Raw genomic sequence first — 16376 nt, 5'->3', positions numbered from 1 at the left:
GTCTTTCAGCAGAGACAGTTCTTAGAATAAATACATGCAGTAGCTTATCTCGTAAGAATTAGCCTCAAGGATATGGGACAAATTGTCTTTGTTAAACAGACTTGTACATGGATCTGATTTTTTAAAATTTTGCCTGTTGCTATGAGTATAACTTATCACGAGAGAACTGCATATGAACCTTGCTTACCTTTAGTAATTCACAAGGGAATAGAACAGATTTTGCAATCAGTTTGTACGTGTATGAAAGGAGCTGTGTTCTCTGTATTATTTGGAGTTCGAAACCCACCGTTAGCGGTTCCACTCCACATACCGTGAGTAAAGCTCTCTTCACTTCGAAGTCTGAAATGCCCAAATGGAGTATCTGAGTAATTTCTCTAACACCCTCCACAGATGCTCCCCGACCTGCTGAGAATTTCCAGCATTTTTCTTTCAGTTTAGTTTCAAATTTCTAGCACTTGTTGAGTCAACCCAGGAGTCAATTCGAAATTTTCGATTCTCCCACAGTAGGGATTTTGCAGAATGCTTCACTCGCTTAAGGGTGCTGCAATAAAGTACACATGGTTGCAGAGCGCTTGTGTAACAGTAGCCCATTTAATGGTTCCGATGTAACAGAATCCGCATTAAGTCACCACAAATACCACACAGTATCGAAAGATATTAACTAGTGATTGGTTCGTAAGAGATTGACAGACCATCAATATTCAGCGACTGAAAGACACGGACAATAGCAGCATCGCTCATACGTGAGCGGAGAATGGGTTCAGCATCCTTGTCGGAATCAGGTCACATTTAACAACCAACAGATTAACACATGCGAAGGACACATGTCAAAATCCAGAGTTCATGTACATGGGGGGAGAAGCGGACATGTCATTCAGTGAGCGTTTACCAGTAACATTTGTAAACTGACGGTTGCTTCACCATGATGAGGCGAATCTCCATTCTACAGCTCAAGGAGCAGCAACTCTCTGAGGTTTGTCCATCTCTTTAAATTGCCCCTGGAGTCTCAATGGTCACAGAACCACCAAGGAGAATTATCAGAGGGAAGTTAATAAAAATATAGTGTTTCTTTGAAAACTACTGCTGATGGATTATTAAAGATAGGAGACAAGGGATAGGTGGGGGTTGTTTAAAAAATAGGGTGGGGTGGAGTTTATGGCACAAAAAAAGGATATTTGGCCCATGGTGTCCACACTAGAGAAAACAATGGCAGAATAAGGACTCAGGAAGTGATATAAACCCTTCCTGTGGATGTCCAGAGTTGTAACCTTCCACTGTATGTATCTATTGATTTACTCTGCAAGGAATTAAATCTCAAGGTAGTATATGATAGCATATGTACTTCAATAATACATTTTGGTTGGGTTGAGCTGTTCTCCTATCTTGGCAATCCACTTGCATACGTTTCGTCACCATACGAGGCAACACCGTCAGTGTGCACTTCAATCAGAGGGCACGCCACAAATGAACAGCACTGATGACGTCTCCTCGCGTGGTAGCGAGACGTTTGCAAATGGATTCCCAGGAATGGAGAACAACTCAACCCAACCATCAACCAGCCGAGCTGCATATCTTCCGAGTTATTTCCAATAATGCATTGTATTTTGACAGACGTACTGTCCTGCTATCTAAATATTTATACTGAGGGTTGTGCACGGACAATACTTAATCCCTGGTGGAGGGACCATCTTCCTAGTATTTATACCTCTTTATAACCCCGGGTCAGAGTTAGATGGACAATATTGTCCAACACTGGAGCCAGATCAACTGACTGCAAATATCTCCACTTTACCTACACCGGCCTTTGACGTCAAATTCATCCGATACATATGCAAATGATTATCTTTGACAATACTGAGATTAACAAATAAAGTTCAAAGTACGTTACAACATAAAGGTCAGATCAAAACGAGGCCATTACATCCCCTCAGGTGACCACCCTCGTTCTATGTTTACGGTCTCAGTACTCGGTTGTTGTTTGAGAGGTGGCTATCGTCCCTGGGATACCCTTAGAGCCAACATTATGGACTTAAGCTGCAATGTTATTTTCTAATGTCCTAAACAACTTACATTTAACAAAGAATTCTGCTTTAAAAAAACTACAACAGTTCCCCATTGAGAACACCAAAAGGTACAAACTGAAGAGATTTGATGAATTTTACAGGTTTTTCTACTTCTGGGCGTCTAACTGGTTGGCACAAGGACGAACCCTTCAGCTTAAGCATTGAGTGAGACAGGTTATTAAAGAATCAATTGTCAACTAAAGTTTAAGGATCGATTGGGGGGTCAGAAGATCGAGTCTCAAGTGAGGATAATTGGGAAACCGAGGATCCTTTAAGGCCTAGAGACTCAAGATTGATACAGGGTTAATTGAGGCATCGTTGTGGGATTATTGGAGGACTTACTAAAGATAGAATATAGAAAATTACAATGCAGAGCAGGCTATTGGACCCACGATGTTGTGTCAACCTTTTAACTTACTCTAAGATCAATCTAATCCCTCAGACATAACACTCCATGTTTCTATCAACTATGTGCGTATCTAAGAGTTTCATAAAAGCCCCTAATGTATCTGCCTCTACCACCACTCCTGCAAGGGCATTCAATGCACCCATCCATCACTCTTTGTGTAAAAAACTTCCCTTAAAATCACCTTAAAATTACGTCCTCTTGTGAGTTAATTAGAGAACTGAGGGTCAATCAGGGTCTCAGGTGTTAGTCTGATGCTTGAGGACCATGTGTACTCAGAAGGGCATAAATCAGACCGCAAACCTCCTGGAGATTGCCAATAGTCTTCTGTTGAATCTGGGGTAGTGAGATTATTGACCTGGGCTCTGTGAGTTTGTGATGTCAGAAGCACAAACAGAAAGGGTTCATCTGAATATCATGAATATCAAAACGAACAAGTTTACACCCTCACTCAACACATTACCACACATTGGCCAGAGAAAGCCTGGTGACCCCCTGCCCCCAAGCGTGTAGGTCCACACATGAACAGCTATGTACACTGGAATGGTACATGATTGTTGGCCAGTGCCTGCAGGGGTACTGGTTTTCCAATCCAACACTCCAAGCGTTTGCCTCATCCGCTGGGAACAGACAATTGGGAAGCACGGTCAGACGCGTGCAGGTCTGGACTGGTGAGCGAGGCTTCCAGTCGGAGTGTTGGCCTTGGAGAAGCCTGACTCTCGTTCGCCTGCGCTCATTGTCGGTCACGCACCCCTGGAGGCTCCCCAGCCACACTGGAGACATAGTGAAGGGTGCAGAGGCTGGCCCAGTGAAGGGCAGGCAACGCCAAGGGGCGAAGGATCAGTCCTCCCTGGAGACGGTACTTTGGCTGCACCTCTGGAAAGGCCACTTGGTCGCCCCCCCGAACAGATCGAGCCCGCTGCCCTCCCAGGACAGGACGTTGCCCACCGGATCGGACGAGCAGTTGGCGATGCTCTGGATCTCGGCTGCTGTCAGAATCCGGTCCCAGACGTTGAACTCCGCCAGCTCACCGACAAAAGCTTGGGCAGCATCGTATCTCCCGCCGGCCATGTCCTGCACAAGCAAAGAACAGAGGGAGCCAGGTCACAAGCTCAGCTACCCGATAGAGAGAGAAACACGCGAGACCAGAGAGGGACGAGACGGAGGAAAGAAAAAAATGTACCAGGAAGAAAAGGTTCTTCTAAATGGACTCACGTTCCTGTTTCTATCCCAGCTGGGACCCGTGTTCCTGATTCTATCCCAGCTGGAACCCGTGTTCCTGTTTCTATCCCAGCTGGGACCCGCGTTCCTGTTTCCATCCCAGCTGGGACCCGTGTTCCTGTTTCTATCCCAGCTTGGACCCATGCTCCTGTTTCTATCCAAGCTGGGAAACGTGCTCCTGTTTCTATCCCAGCTGGGACCCGTGCTCCTGTTTCTATCCCAGCTGGGACCCTTGTTCCTGTTTCTATCCCAGCTGGGACCCGTGTTCCTGTTTCTATCCCAGCTGGGACCCGTGTTCCTGTTTCTATCCCAGCTGGGACCCATGCTCCTGTTTCTATCCCAGCTGGGACCCGTGCTCCTGTTTCTATCCCAGCTTGGACCCGTGCTCCTGTTTCTATCCCAGCTGGGACCCGTGGTCCTGTTTCTATCCCAACTGGGACCCGTGTCCCTGTTTCTATCCCAGCTGGGAAACGTGCTCCTGTTTCTATCCCAGCTGGGACCCATGCTCCTGTTTCTATCCCAGCTGGGAAACGTGCTCCTGTTTCTATCCCAGCTGGGACTCGCATTCCTGTTTCTATCCCAGCTGAGACCCATGCTCCTGTTTCTATCCCAGCTGGAACCCGTGTCCCTGTTTCTATCCCAGCTGGGAAACGTGCTCCTGTTTCTATCCCAGCTGGGACCCATGCTCCTGTTTCTATCCAAGCTGGGAAACGTGCTCCTGTTTCTATCCCAGCTGGGACCCGTGCTCCTGTTTCTATCCCAGCTGGGACCCTTGTTCCTGTTTCTATCCCAGCTGGGACCCGTGTTCCTGTTTCTATCCCAGCTGGGACCCGTGTTCCTGTTTCTATCCCAGCTGGGACCCATGCTCCTGTTTCTATCCCAGCTGGGACCCGTGCTCCTGTTTCTATCCCAGCTGGGACCCGTGCTCCTGTTTCTATCCCAGCTGGGACCCGTGCTCCTGTTTCTATCCCAGCTGGGAAACGTGCTCCTGTTTCTATCCCAGCTGGGACTCGCATTCCTGTTTCTATCCCAGCTGGGACCCGTGTTCCTGTTTCTATCCCAGCTGGGACCCGTGCTCCTGTTTCTATCCCAGCTGGGACCCGTGCTCCTGTTTCTATCCCAGCTGGGACCCGCGTTCCTGTTTCTATCCCAGCTGGGACCCGTGTTCCTGTTTCTATCCCAGCTGGGACTTGTGTTCCTGTTTCTATCCCAGCTGGGACTCACGTTCCTGTTTCTATCCCAGCTAGGACCCGTGCTCCTGTTTCTATGCCAGCTGGGTCTCATGTTCCTGTTTCTATCCCAGCTGGGACCCTTGTTCCTGTTTCTATCCCAGCTGGGACCCTTGTTCGTGTTTCTATCCCAGCTGGGACCCGTGCTCCTGTTTCTATCCCAGCTGGGACTCGCGTTCCTGTTTCTATCCCAGCTGGGACTTGTGTTCCTGTTTCTGTCCCAGCTGGGACTCGCGTTCCTGTTTCTATCCCAGCTGGGACTCGCGTTCCTGTTTCTATCCCAGCTGGGACCCTTGTTCCTGTTTCTATCCCAGCTGGGACCCGTGCTCCTGTTTCTATCCCAGCTGGGACTCGCGTTCCTGTTTCTATCCCAGCTGGGACTCACGTTCCTGTTTCTATCCCAGCTGGGACTCGCGTTCCTGTTTCTATCCCAGCTGGGACTTGTGTTCCTGTTTCTGTCCCAGCTGGGACTCACGTTCCTGTTTCTATCCCAGCTAGGACCCGTGCTCCTGTTTCTATGCCAGCTGGGTCTCATGTTCCTGTTTCTATCCCAGCTGGGACCCTTGTTCCTGTTTCTATCCCAGCTGGGACCCTTGTTCCTGTTTCTATCCCAGCTGGGACCCGTGTTCCTGTTTCTATCCCAGCTGAGACCCGTGCTCCTGTTTCTATCCCAGCTGGGGCCCGTGCTCCTGTTTCTATCCCAGCTGGGGCCCGTGCTCCTGTTTCTATCCCAGCTGGGACCCGTGCTCCTGTTTCTATCCCAGCTGGGACCCGCGCTCCTGTTTCTATCCCAGCTGGGACCCGTGTTCCTGTTTCTATCCCAGCTGGGACCCGTGCTCCTGTTTCTATCCCAGCTGGGACCCGCGCTCCTGTTTCTATCCCAGCTGGGACTCACGTTCCTGTTTCTATCCCAGCTAGGACCCGTGCTCCTGTTTCTATGCCAGCTGGGTCTCATGTTCCTGTTTCTATCCCAGCTGGGACCCTTGTTCCTGTTTCTATCCCAGCTGGGACCCTTGTTCGTGTTTCTATCCCAGCTGGGACCCGTGCTCCTGTTTCTATCCCAGCTGGGACTCGCGTTCCTGTTTCTATCCCAGCTGGGACTTGTGTTCCTGTTTCTGTCCCAGCTGGGACTCGCGTTCCTGTTTCTATCCCAGCTGGGACTCGCGTTCCTGTTTCTATCCCAGCTGGGACCCTTGTTCCTGTTTCTATCCCAGCTGGGACCCGTGCTCCTGTTTCTATCCCAGCTGGGACTCGCGTTCCTGTTTCTATCCCAGCTGGGACTCACGTTCCTGTTTCTATCCCAGCTGGGACTCGCGTTCCTGTTTCTATCCCAGCTGGGACTTGTGTTCCTGTTTCTGTCCCAGCTGCGACTCGCGTTCCTGTTTCTATCCCAGCTGGGACTCGCGTTCCTGTTTCTATCCCAGCTGGGACTCACGTTCCTGTTTCTATCCCAGCTGGAGGAACCAAGAGGCAGCAGTTTACTGGAGGATCTTGGCAGGTTGAGCAGCATCCGTGAGAGGGAAGGAATTGTCGATGCTTCATGTCGAAAGCCTGCAGGGTTTGACTGGAAACGTTGACAGTTTCTTTCCCTTCCACAGATACTGCCCGACCAGCTAAGATCTTCCAGCAGATTGCTGAACCACCCAATTGTAGTTATCACAGCAGGAAGAAGCCTCCCCAACCAGTTCCTCATCCAGTAGTGCTTGGCCAACAGAGGGGTCTCCTCCCCATGGAACAAGGAATGGAGAAGACAAAGTACAATGGAGGTGGAGAGGGAAGGGATGGTTGGATCACTTTCTCAGTACTGACCTGCTCCTGCCCAAGGACCAGAGTGCCTCCCGGCTTGATTGGGTGCCAAGGTGCCAAGTTATCCCCCGATCCCTGCCCCGTGCCGTCCTGGTAAGCCTTCCACTGGCCATCCCTGGTCGTCCAGGTGATGCACACGTGGTGCCACTTTCCGTCGTTAATCTTCAATGGAAGCCGCGCCACCTGGAAGCACCAATTCATCCCGAAGTGAACTTTGCCTGTTGTCAGTGCAGAGACCATGCAAACAGCGGGAGGCCGACACACACACACACACACACACACACACACACACACACACACACACACACCGTTCTGGGCAAGTGGAGCCTATAATATTGAAGGTGGCCATTCAGCCCATTGAGCCTATGCTTGCACTCAGACCATTCTCGTCGGTTGCAGAAGCTGACCCATGATTTTCCTGCCACCCAGCCACTCTCATAGAACAGTTCAGCACGGAACAGGCCCCTCGACCCACAATGTCTGTACCGAGCGTGATGCTGAATTAAACTAAATCTTCACTGCCTATATGTGACAGCTGTCCCCCAGCTCCCTGCATACTCACGTGCCCATCTTCGATGCCTCTATTGTATCGGCGGCCACCGCTTCCCCAGGCAGACCATTCCAGACCATCTACACCCCTCCGTGCAAAACAGCTCGCCCCACGCATCTCCTTTCTCACTCTCACCTCGAAGCACGGCTTTCCACGGACCCCGCAGTTAGTGGTAGGTGCCCACGGCATGCAACATAGAACATTACAAGACAGTACAGGCCCTTCAGCCCACAATGTTGTGCTGACCATTTACCCTTCTCTACGATCAGTCTAACCCTTCCCTCCCACATAGCCCTCCATGTGCCAACCTAAGAGCTGACTCCAGCGTATCTGCCTCTACCCAGGGCAAACAACTCGTAACTATCTACACGTATCTTTGCTTGTTATTTACTTCCTTACTTATTTATTGAGAGACGGCACGGAATAGGCCCCTTCTAGCCCTTTGAGCCTCACCGCCCAACAACCCTCGATTTAACACTAACCTAATCACGGGACAATTTATATTGACCGATTAACCAACCAACCAGCAGGTCTTTGGACTGTGAGAGGAAACCGGAGCACCGTGAGGGGAATCCCGTGCGGTCACAGTGAGAACGTCAGCATTGAACCCAAAATGATGGACACGTCTGTCTTCTGCCCCAGTGCCCCATCCACCTTCCAACCACCCACATAGTCACTCTCAGAGGCGAGACGCAATGCCCCAGACAATGCCTAATCCTGTCCGATTATAGCCTCCCCGCTATAACTGGGAGGGCTTCTTGCACGAGCAGTTCACTGTCATTCAAGAAATGAGAACTTACTTTATCCTTGATCAGCAGTTCAGTAGGCTTCTTCCCCGACTCGAGTAAGACAATCTCATTGGCCTGTCCAGGCACGGCGTAGGAGAAAGGGGTTCCCATCCCCACACTGGCCTTAGACTTGAGCCACACACAGATGGTCAGGGTGTAGAGTTCCGGAAGGCTCCTCTTCATTTGGGCGAACATATAGTTTGTCCGCACAGGCAGTGATATTTTGTAACTTTCCTGCAATTTATAAGCAGCGGTTTCTGGTCGGAAGAAGTAAAAATACTGATTTTAGATAATATGATCTTTCATCTCTGACAAAATTTGCAATTCTATCTACTACTTGATGTAGTACTGAGGCGGTGCCACACCACCAGAGGGACGGTACTGAGGGAGTCTCACACTGACAGAGGGACAGTACTGAGGGAGTGTCACACTGACAGAGGGACGGTACTGAGGGAGTGTCTCACTGACAGAGGGACGGTACTCAGGGAGTGTCTCACTGACAGAGGGACAGTACTGAGGGAGTGTCACACTGTCAGAGGGACGGTACTGAGGGAGTGTCTCACTGACAGAGGGACGGTACTCAGGGAGTGTCTCACTGACAGAGGGACAGTACTGAGGGAGTGTCACACTGTCAGAGGGACAGTACTGAAGGAGTGTCTCACTGTCAGAGGGACAGTACTGAGGGAGTGCCACACCACCAGAGGGACAGTACTGAGGGAGTGTCTCACTGTCAGAGGAACAGTACTGAGGGAGTGTCTCACTGTCAGAGGGACAGTACTGAGGGAGTGTCTCACTGTCAGAGGGACAGTACTGAGGGAGTGTCTCACTGTCAGAGGGACGGTACTGAGGGAGTGTCTCACTATCAGACGGACAGTACTGAGGGAGTGTCACACTGTCAGAGGGACGGTACTGAGGGAGTGTCTCACTATCAGACGGACAGTACTGAGGGAGTGTCACACTGTCAGAAGGACAGTACTGAGGGGACTCTCACTGTCAGAGGGACAGTACTGAGGGAGTGTCTCACTGTCAGAGGGACGGTACTGAGGGAGTGTCTCACTATCAGACGGACAGTACTGAGGGAGTGTCACACTGTCAGAAGGACAGTACTGAGGGGACTCTCACTGTCAGAGGGACGGTACTGAGGGAGTGCCTCACTGTCAGAGGGACAGTACTGAGGGAGTGTCTCACTGTCAGAGGGACAGTACTGAGGGAGTGCCTCACTGTCAGAGGGACAGTACTGAGGGAGTGTCTCACCGTCAGAGGGACAGTACTGAGGGAGTGTCACACTATCAGACGGACAGTACTGAGGGAGTGTCACACTGTCAGAAGGACAGTACTGAGGGGACTCTCACTGTCAGAGGGACGGTACTGAGGGAGTGCCTCACTGTCAGAGGGACAGTACTGAGGGAGTGTCTCACTGTCAGAGGGACAGTACTGAGGGAGTGTCACACTGTCAGAAGGACAGTACTGAGGGGACTCTCACTGTCAGAGGGACGGTACTGAGGGAGTGCCTCACTGTCAGAGGGACAGTACTGAGGGAGTGTCTCACCGTCAGAGGGACACTACTGAGGGAGTGTCTCACTGTTAGAGGGACAGTACTGAATGCGTGTCACACCTTCCAAGGGACAGTACTGAGGGAGTGTCACTCTGTCAGAGGGACTACTGAGGGAGTGCCTAACTGGCAGTGGGACAGTACTGAGGGAGTGTCACACTGTCAGAGGGACAGTACTAAGTGAGTGTCTCACTGTCAGAGGGACAGTACTGAGGGAGTGTCACAGTACTGAGGGAGTGTCTCACTGTCAGAGGGACAGTACTGAGGGAGTGTCGCACTGTCAGAGGGACAGTACTGAGGGAGTGTCTCACTGTCAGAGGGACAGTACTGAGGGAGTGTCTCACTGTCAGAGGGACAGTACTGAGTGCGTGTCACACCTTCCGAGGGACAGTACTGAGGGAGTGTCACACTGTCAGAGGGACTACTGAGGGAGTGCCTCACTGGCAGTGGGACAGTACTGAGGGAGTGTCACACTGTCAGAGGGACAGTACTAAGGGAGTGTCTCACAGTCCGAGGGACAGTACTGAGGGAGTGTCTCACTGTCAGAGGGACAGTACTGAGGGAGTGTCTCAATATCAGAGGGACAGTACTGAGGGAGTGTCTCAATATCAGAGGGTCAGTACTGAGGGAGTGTCTCACTGTCAGAGGGTCAGTACTGAGGGAGTGTCTCACTGTCAGAGGGACAGTACTGAGGGAGTGTCTCACTGTCAGAGGGTCAGTACTGAGGGAGTGTCTCACTGTCAGAGGGACGGTACGGAGGGAGTGTCACACTGTCAGAGGGACAGTACTGAGGGAGTGTCACACCGTCAGAGGGACGTACTGAGGGAGTGTCTCACTGTCAAAGGGACAGTACTGAGGGAGTGTCTCACTGTCAGAGGGACAGTACTGAGGGAGTGTCACACTGACAGAGGGACAGTACTGAGGGAGTGTCACACCTTCATAGGGACAGTACTAAGGGAGTGTCTCACCGTCAGAGGGACAGTACTGAGGGAGTGTCTCACTGTCAGAGGGACGGTACTGAGGGAGTGTCACACTGTCAGAGGGACAGTACTGAGGGAGTGTCTCACCGTCAGAGGGACAGTACTGAGGGAGTGTCACACTATCAGACGGACAGTACTGAGGGAGTGTCACACTGTCAGAAGGACAGTACTGAGGGGACTCTCACTGTCAGAGGGACGGTACTGAGGGAGTGCCTCACTGTCAGAGGGACAGTACTGAGGGAGTGTCTCACTGTCAGAGGGACAGTACTGAGGGAGTGTCTCACTGTCAGAGGGACAGTACTGAGGGAGTGTCTCACTGACAGAGAGTCTGTACTGAGGGAGTGTCTCAATATCAGTGGGACAGTACTGAGGGAGTGTCTCAATATCAGAGGGTCAGTACTGAGGGAGTGTCTCACTGTCAGAGGGTCAGTACTGAGGGAGTGTCTCACTGTCAGAGGGACAGTACTGAGGGAGTGTCTCACTGTCAGAGGGACAGTACTGAGGGAGTGTCACACCGTCAGAGGGACGTACTGAGGGAGTGTCTCACTGTCAAAGGGACAGTACTGAGGGAGTGTCTCACTGTCAGAGGGACAGTACTGAGGGAGTGTCACACTGACAGAGGGACAGTACTGAGGGAGTGTCACACCTTCATAGGGACAGTACTGAGGGAGTGTCTCACCGTCAGAGGGACAGTACTGAGGGAGTGTCTCACTGTCAGAGGGACGGTACTGAGGGAGTGTCACACTGTCAGAGGGACAGTACTGAGGGAGTGTCTCACTGTCAGAGGGACAGTACTGAGGGAGTGTCTCACTGTCAGAGGGACGTACTGAGGGAGTGTCACACTGTCAGAGGGACAGTACTGAGGGAGTGTCACACTGTCAGAGGGACAGTACTGAGGGAGTGTCTCACCATCAGAGGGACAGTACTGAGGGAGTGTCTCACTGTCAGAGGAACAGTACTGAGGGAGTGTCTCACTGTCAGAGGGACAGTACTGAGGGAGTGTCTCACTGTCAGAGGGACAGTACTGAGGGAGTGTCTCACTGTCAGAGGGACGGTACTGAGGGAGTGTCTCACTATCAGACGGACAGTACTGAGGGAGTGTCACACTGTCAGAGGGACGGTACTGAGGGAGTGTCTCACTATCAGACGGACAGTACTGAGGGAGTGTCACACTGTCAGAAGGACAGTACTGAGGGGACTCTCACTGTCAGAGGGACAGTACTGAGGGAGTGTCTCACTGTCAGAGGGACGGTACTGAGGGAGTGTCTCACTATCAGACGGACAGTACTGAGGGAGTGTCACACTGTCAGAAGGACAGTACTGAGGGGACTCTCACTGTCAGAGGGACGGTACTGAGGGAGTGCCTCACTGTCAGAGGGACAGTACTGAGGGAGTGTCTCACTGTCAGAGGGACAGTACTGAGGGAGTGCCTCACTGTCAGAGGGACAGTACTGAGGGAGTGTCTCACCGTCAGAGGGACAGTACTGAGGGAGTGTCACACTATCAGACGGACAGTACTGAGGGAGTGTCACACTGTCAGAAGGACAGTACTGAGGGGACTCTCACTGTCAGAGGGACGGTACTGAGGGAGTGCCTCACTGTCAGAGGGACAGTACTGAGGGAGTGTCTCACTGTCAGAGGGACAGTACTGAGGGAGTGTCACACTGTCAGAAGGACAGTACTGAGGGGACTCTCACTGTCAGAGGGACGGTACTGAGGGAGTGCCTCACTGTCAGAGGGACAGTACTGAGGGAGTGTCTCACCGTCAGAGGGACACTACTGAGGGAGTGTCTCACTGTTAGAGGGACAGTACTGAATGCGTGTCACACCTTCCAAGGGACAGTACTGAGGGAGTGTCACTCTGTCAGAGAGACAGTACTGAGGGAGTGCCTAACTGGCAGTGGGACAGTACTAAGTGAGTGTCTCACTGTCAGAGGGACAGTACTGAGGGAGTGTCACAGTACTGAGGGAGTGTCTCACTGTCAGAGGGACAGTACTGAGGGAGTGTCGCACTGTCAGAGGGACAGTACTGAGGGAGTGTCTCACTGTCAGAGGGACAGTACTGAGGGAGTGTCTCACTGTCAGAGGGACAGTACTGAGTGCGTGTCACACCTTCCGAGGGACAGTACTGAGGGAGTGTCACACTGTCAGAGGGACTACTGAGGGAGTGCCTCACTGGCAGTGGGACAGTACTGAGGGAGTGTCACACTGTCAGAGGGACAGTACTAAGGGAGTGTCTCACAGTCCGAGGGACAGTACTGAGGGAGTGTCTCACTGTCAGAGGGACAGTACTGAGGGAGTGTCTCAATATCAGAGGGACAGTACTGAGGGAGTGTCTCAATATCAGAGGGTCAGTACTGAGGGAGTGTCTCACTGTCAGAGGGTCAGTACTGAGGGAGTGTCTCACTGTCAGAGGGACAGTACTGAGGGAGTGTCTCACTGTCAGAGGGTCAGTACTGAGGGAGTGTCTCACTGTCAGAGGGACGGTACGGAGGGAGTGTCACACTGTCAGAGGGACAGTACTGAGGGAGTGTCACACCGTCAGAGGGACGTACTGAGGGAGTGTCTCACTGTCAAAGGGACAGTACTGAGGGAGTGTCTCACTGTCAGAGGGACAGTACTGAGGGAGTGTCACACTGACAGAGGGACAGTACTGAGGGAGTGTCACACCTTCATAGGGACAGTACTAAGGGAGTGTCTCACCGTCAGAGGGACAGTACTGAGGGAGTGTCTCACTGTCAGAGGGACGGTACTGAGGGAGTGTCACACTGTCAGAGGGACAGTACTGAGGGAGTGTCTCACCGTCAGAGGGACAGTACTGAGGGAGTGTCACACTATCAGCACGGACAGTAACTGAGGGAGTGTCACACTGTCAGAAGGACAGTACTGAGGGGACTCTCACTGTCAGAGGGACGGTACTCGAGGGAGTGCCTCACTGTCAGAGGGACAGTACTGAGGGAGTGTCTCACTGTCAGAGGGACAGTACTGAGGGAGTGTCTCACTGTCAGAGGGACAGTACTGAGGGAGTGTCTCACTGACAGAGAGTCTGTACTGAGGGAGTGTCTCAATATCAGTGGGACAGTACTGAGGGAGTGTCTCAATATCAGAGGGTCAGTACTGAGGGAGTGTCTCACTGTCAGAGGGTCAGTACTGAGGGAGTGTCTCACTGTCAGAGGGACAGTACTGAGGGAGTGTCTCACTGTCAGAGGGACAGTACTGAGGGAGTGTCACACCGTCAGAGGGACGTACTGAGGGAGTGTCTCACTGTCAAAGGGACAGGTACTGAGGGAGTGTCTCACTGTCCAGAGGGACAGTACTGAGGGAGTGTCACACTGACAGAGGGGACAGTACTGAGGGAGTGTCACACCTTCATAGGGACAGTACTGAGGGAGGTGTCTCACCGTCAGAGGGACAGTACTGAGGGAGTGTCTCACTGTCAGAGGGACGGTCACTGAGGGAGTGTCACACTGTCAGAGGGACAGTACTGAGGGAGTGTCTCACTGTCAGAGGGACAGTACTGAGGGAGTGTCTCACTGTCAGAGGGACGTACTGAGGGAGTGTCACACTGTCAGAGGGACAGTACTGAGGGAGTGTCACACTGTCAGAGGGACAGTACTGAGGGAGGTGTCTCACCATCGAGAGGGACAGTACTGAGTGAGTGTCTCACTATCAGAGGGACAGTACTGAGGGATTGTCACAGTGTCAGAGGGACAGTACTGAGGAGTGTCACACTGTCAGAGGATCAGTACTGAGGGAGTATCTCACTGTCAGAAGGACAGTACTGAGGGAGTGTCACACTGTCAGAGGGACAGTACTGAGGGAGTGCCTCACTGTCAGAGGGACAGTACTGAGGGAGTGTCCCACTGTCAGACTGACAGTACTGAGGGAGTGTCACACTGTCAGAGGGACAGTACTGAGGGAGTGTCACACTGTCAGAGGGACAATACTGAGGGAGTGCCTCACTGTCAGAGGGACAGTACTGAGGGAGTGTCACACTGTCAGAGGGACGGTACTGAGGGAGTGTCTCACTGTCAGAGGGACAGTACTGAGGGAGTGTCACCGTCAGAGGAACAGTACTGAGGGAGGTGTTGCACTGTCAGAGGGACAATACTGAGGGAGTGTCTCACTGTCAGAGGGACAGTACGGAGGGGAGTGTCTCACTCTCAGAGGGACAGTACTGAGTGAGTTTCTCACCGTCAGACGGACAGTACTGAGGCAGTGCCACACTGTCAGAGGGACAGTGCTGAGGGAGTGTCTCACTGTCAGAGGGACAGTACTGAGGGAGTGTCTCACCGTCAGAGGGACAGTACTGAGGGAGTGTCACACTGTCAGAGGGACGGTACTGAGGGAGTGTTGCACTGTCAGAGGGACAGTACTGAGGGAGTGCCTCACGGTCAGAGGGACAGTTCTGAGGGAGTGCTGCATTGTTGGTGGAGTAGGGTTAGTGAAGTGTCTCACTGTCAGAAGAATGACATCAATGAAACAACATACTGTAGAAGAAACAACACTTTGAATGAAGAATTCTCTTTTCATCTCTGCTTTGTAAAAAAAAAGCCCTTTGGTTGGAGATTATGCGCCTGTTTTTACACCCCCAAATCTGAACCTCCAATGTCCAGCCCCGAAGATGGAGCGCAGTGATGATGGTGTTAAATGGCGACTCCTTTGCTTGCTGCTTTGGAAACACCTCTGTTTCCATCTTTCATGTCTCTCTCTTTCCCCTTCAGGGTTCTTTTGAAGACCCTAACCTGGAGTTGCACACTGACTCTGGTTCTTTGCGGGAATGGGGTCCGTTCCCGTGCTTACGTAACTGGCCATTGTTCAGCTCACCGGGGGCTCACCTTTGGATCCTGGGATCTCGAGACTGGCGGATCGAAGGTCAATGTTACAGCAGGAAATCCGTTTGTCATCGGGGGAGTCGGAAACCTGCGGCTCTGTGCCCAGAGACTCCAGATCTTTGGGCACAGAGCTCGTAAAAGGCAGCATAACGGACTTTTAACCGTATATCCGCGAGTTGTTTGTTATGTCTCCCCTCTCGCTGTGAAACAGAGACACCTCTTTCTCCCTTATTAGGGAGAGAGAGCCTGTGGTGTGTCGAGTACCGGGTGAAATTCTGCAAGTCTGTGTCTTTGCCGTTGCTTCGCTCACACTTGAGTGCTTGGTGGCGGGGGCCGATGCTTTTTTTCCCGGTGGGGGAGAAGTGATCACTGCTCTGTGCCGTTTACGCACGGGGGGGAGGGGAGCTGGGGGCCACTTTGGGGTTCTGACATTTAACTGTCTTTCATTCTCCGGGGTCACTCCTCTGTTTTCGTGGGTGGTTGCGAAGTGAAAGCATTTCAGCATGTATATTGCATACATTTCTCTGACATTAAATGTACCTTTGAAATATGTAATACAATCATCTCCCATTTTACTAAACACATGAGGGTGCAGACCTATTTTACTTAAACTGTCCTCAAGGGACAAACTCTACAACCCAGGAATCAACGTGGGGAATTTTCACTGAAATATCACAGAGGTAAGGGTATTCCTCCTTAGATAGGGAAACCAAACCTATACACAATATTTTAGATGTACTGTCCAAAGGTCTCCACATAATTAGACCAAGATGTCTCAGCTGTTGTCCTCAAATCCTCTTGCAATGATGACAACATATCGTCTCCCTTCCAAACTGGCTTCTGAACCTGCATGTTTAAGTTCACATCCCTCTGAACACAATGTTCCAAACTCTCACTGTTAAAAAAAGATCTTCTTTTATTTTTTTCAGTCATCTGTTATGACCTC

General features: G+C 51.6%; 1 protein-coding gene across 1 annotated transcript in view; it reads right to left on the bottom strand.

The window, feature by feature from the left end:
- Nucleotides 1-582: 582 nt before the first annotated feature.
- The window catches only part of LOC132382973 (neuronal pentraxin-2-like), a 67623-nt gene continuing 51829 nt past the window's right edge, over nt 583-16376 (bottom strand). Inside the window, exons 3-5 of the mRNA XM_059953592.1 lie at nt 8076-8320; nt 6729-6908; nt 583-3543 (exon numbers count right to left, since the gene is read on the bottom strand). Of these exons, the coding sequence (XP_059809575.1) occupies nt 3310-3543; nt 6729-6908; nt 8076-8320 (659 nt within the window). The 3' untranslated portion in view covers nt 583-3309. The remainder of the gene's footprint in view (nt 3544-6728; nt 6909-8075; nt 8321-16376) is intronic.

The sequence above is a fragment of the Hypanus sabinus genome, chromosome 29 (assembly GCF_030144855.1).
Source record: "Hypanus sabinus isolate sHypSab1 chromosome 29, sHypSab1.hap1, whole genome shotgun sequence".
In the NCBI taxonomy this organism is placed as follows: Eukaryota; Metazoa; Chordata; class Chondrichthyes; order Myliobatiformes; family Dasyatidae; genus Hypanus; species Hypanus sabinus.
This window is presented reverse-complemented; position numbering and strand designations above follow the sequence as displayed.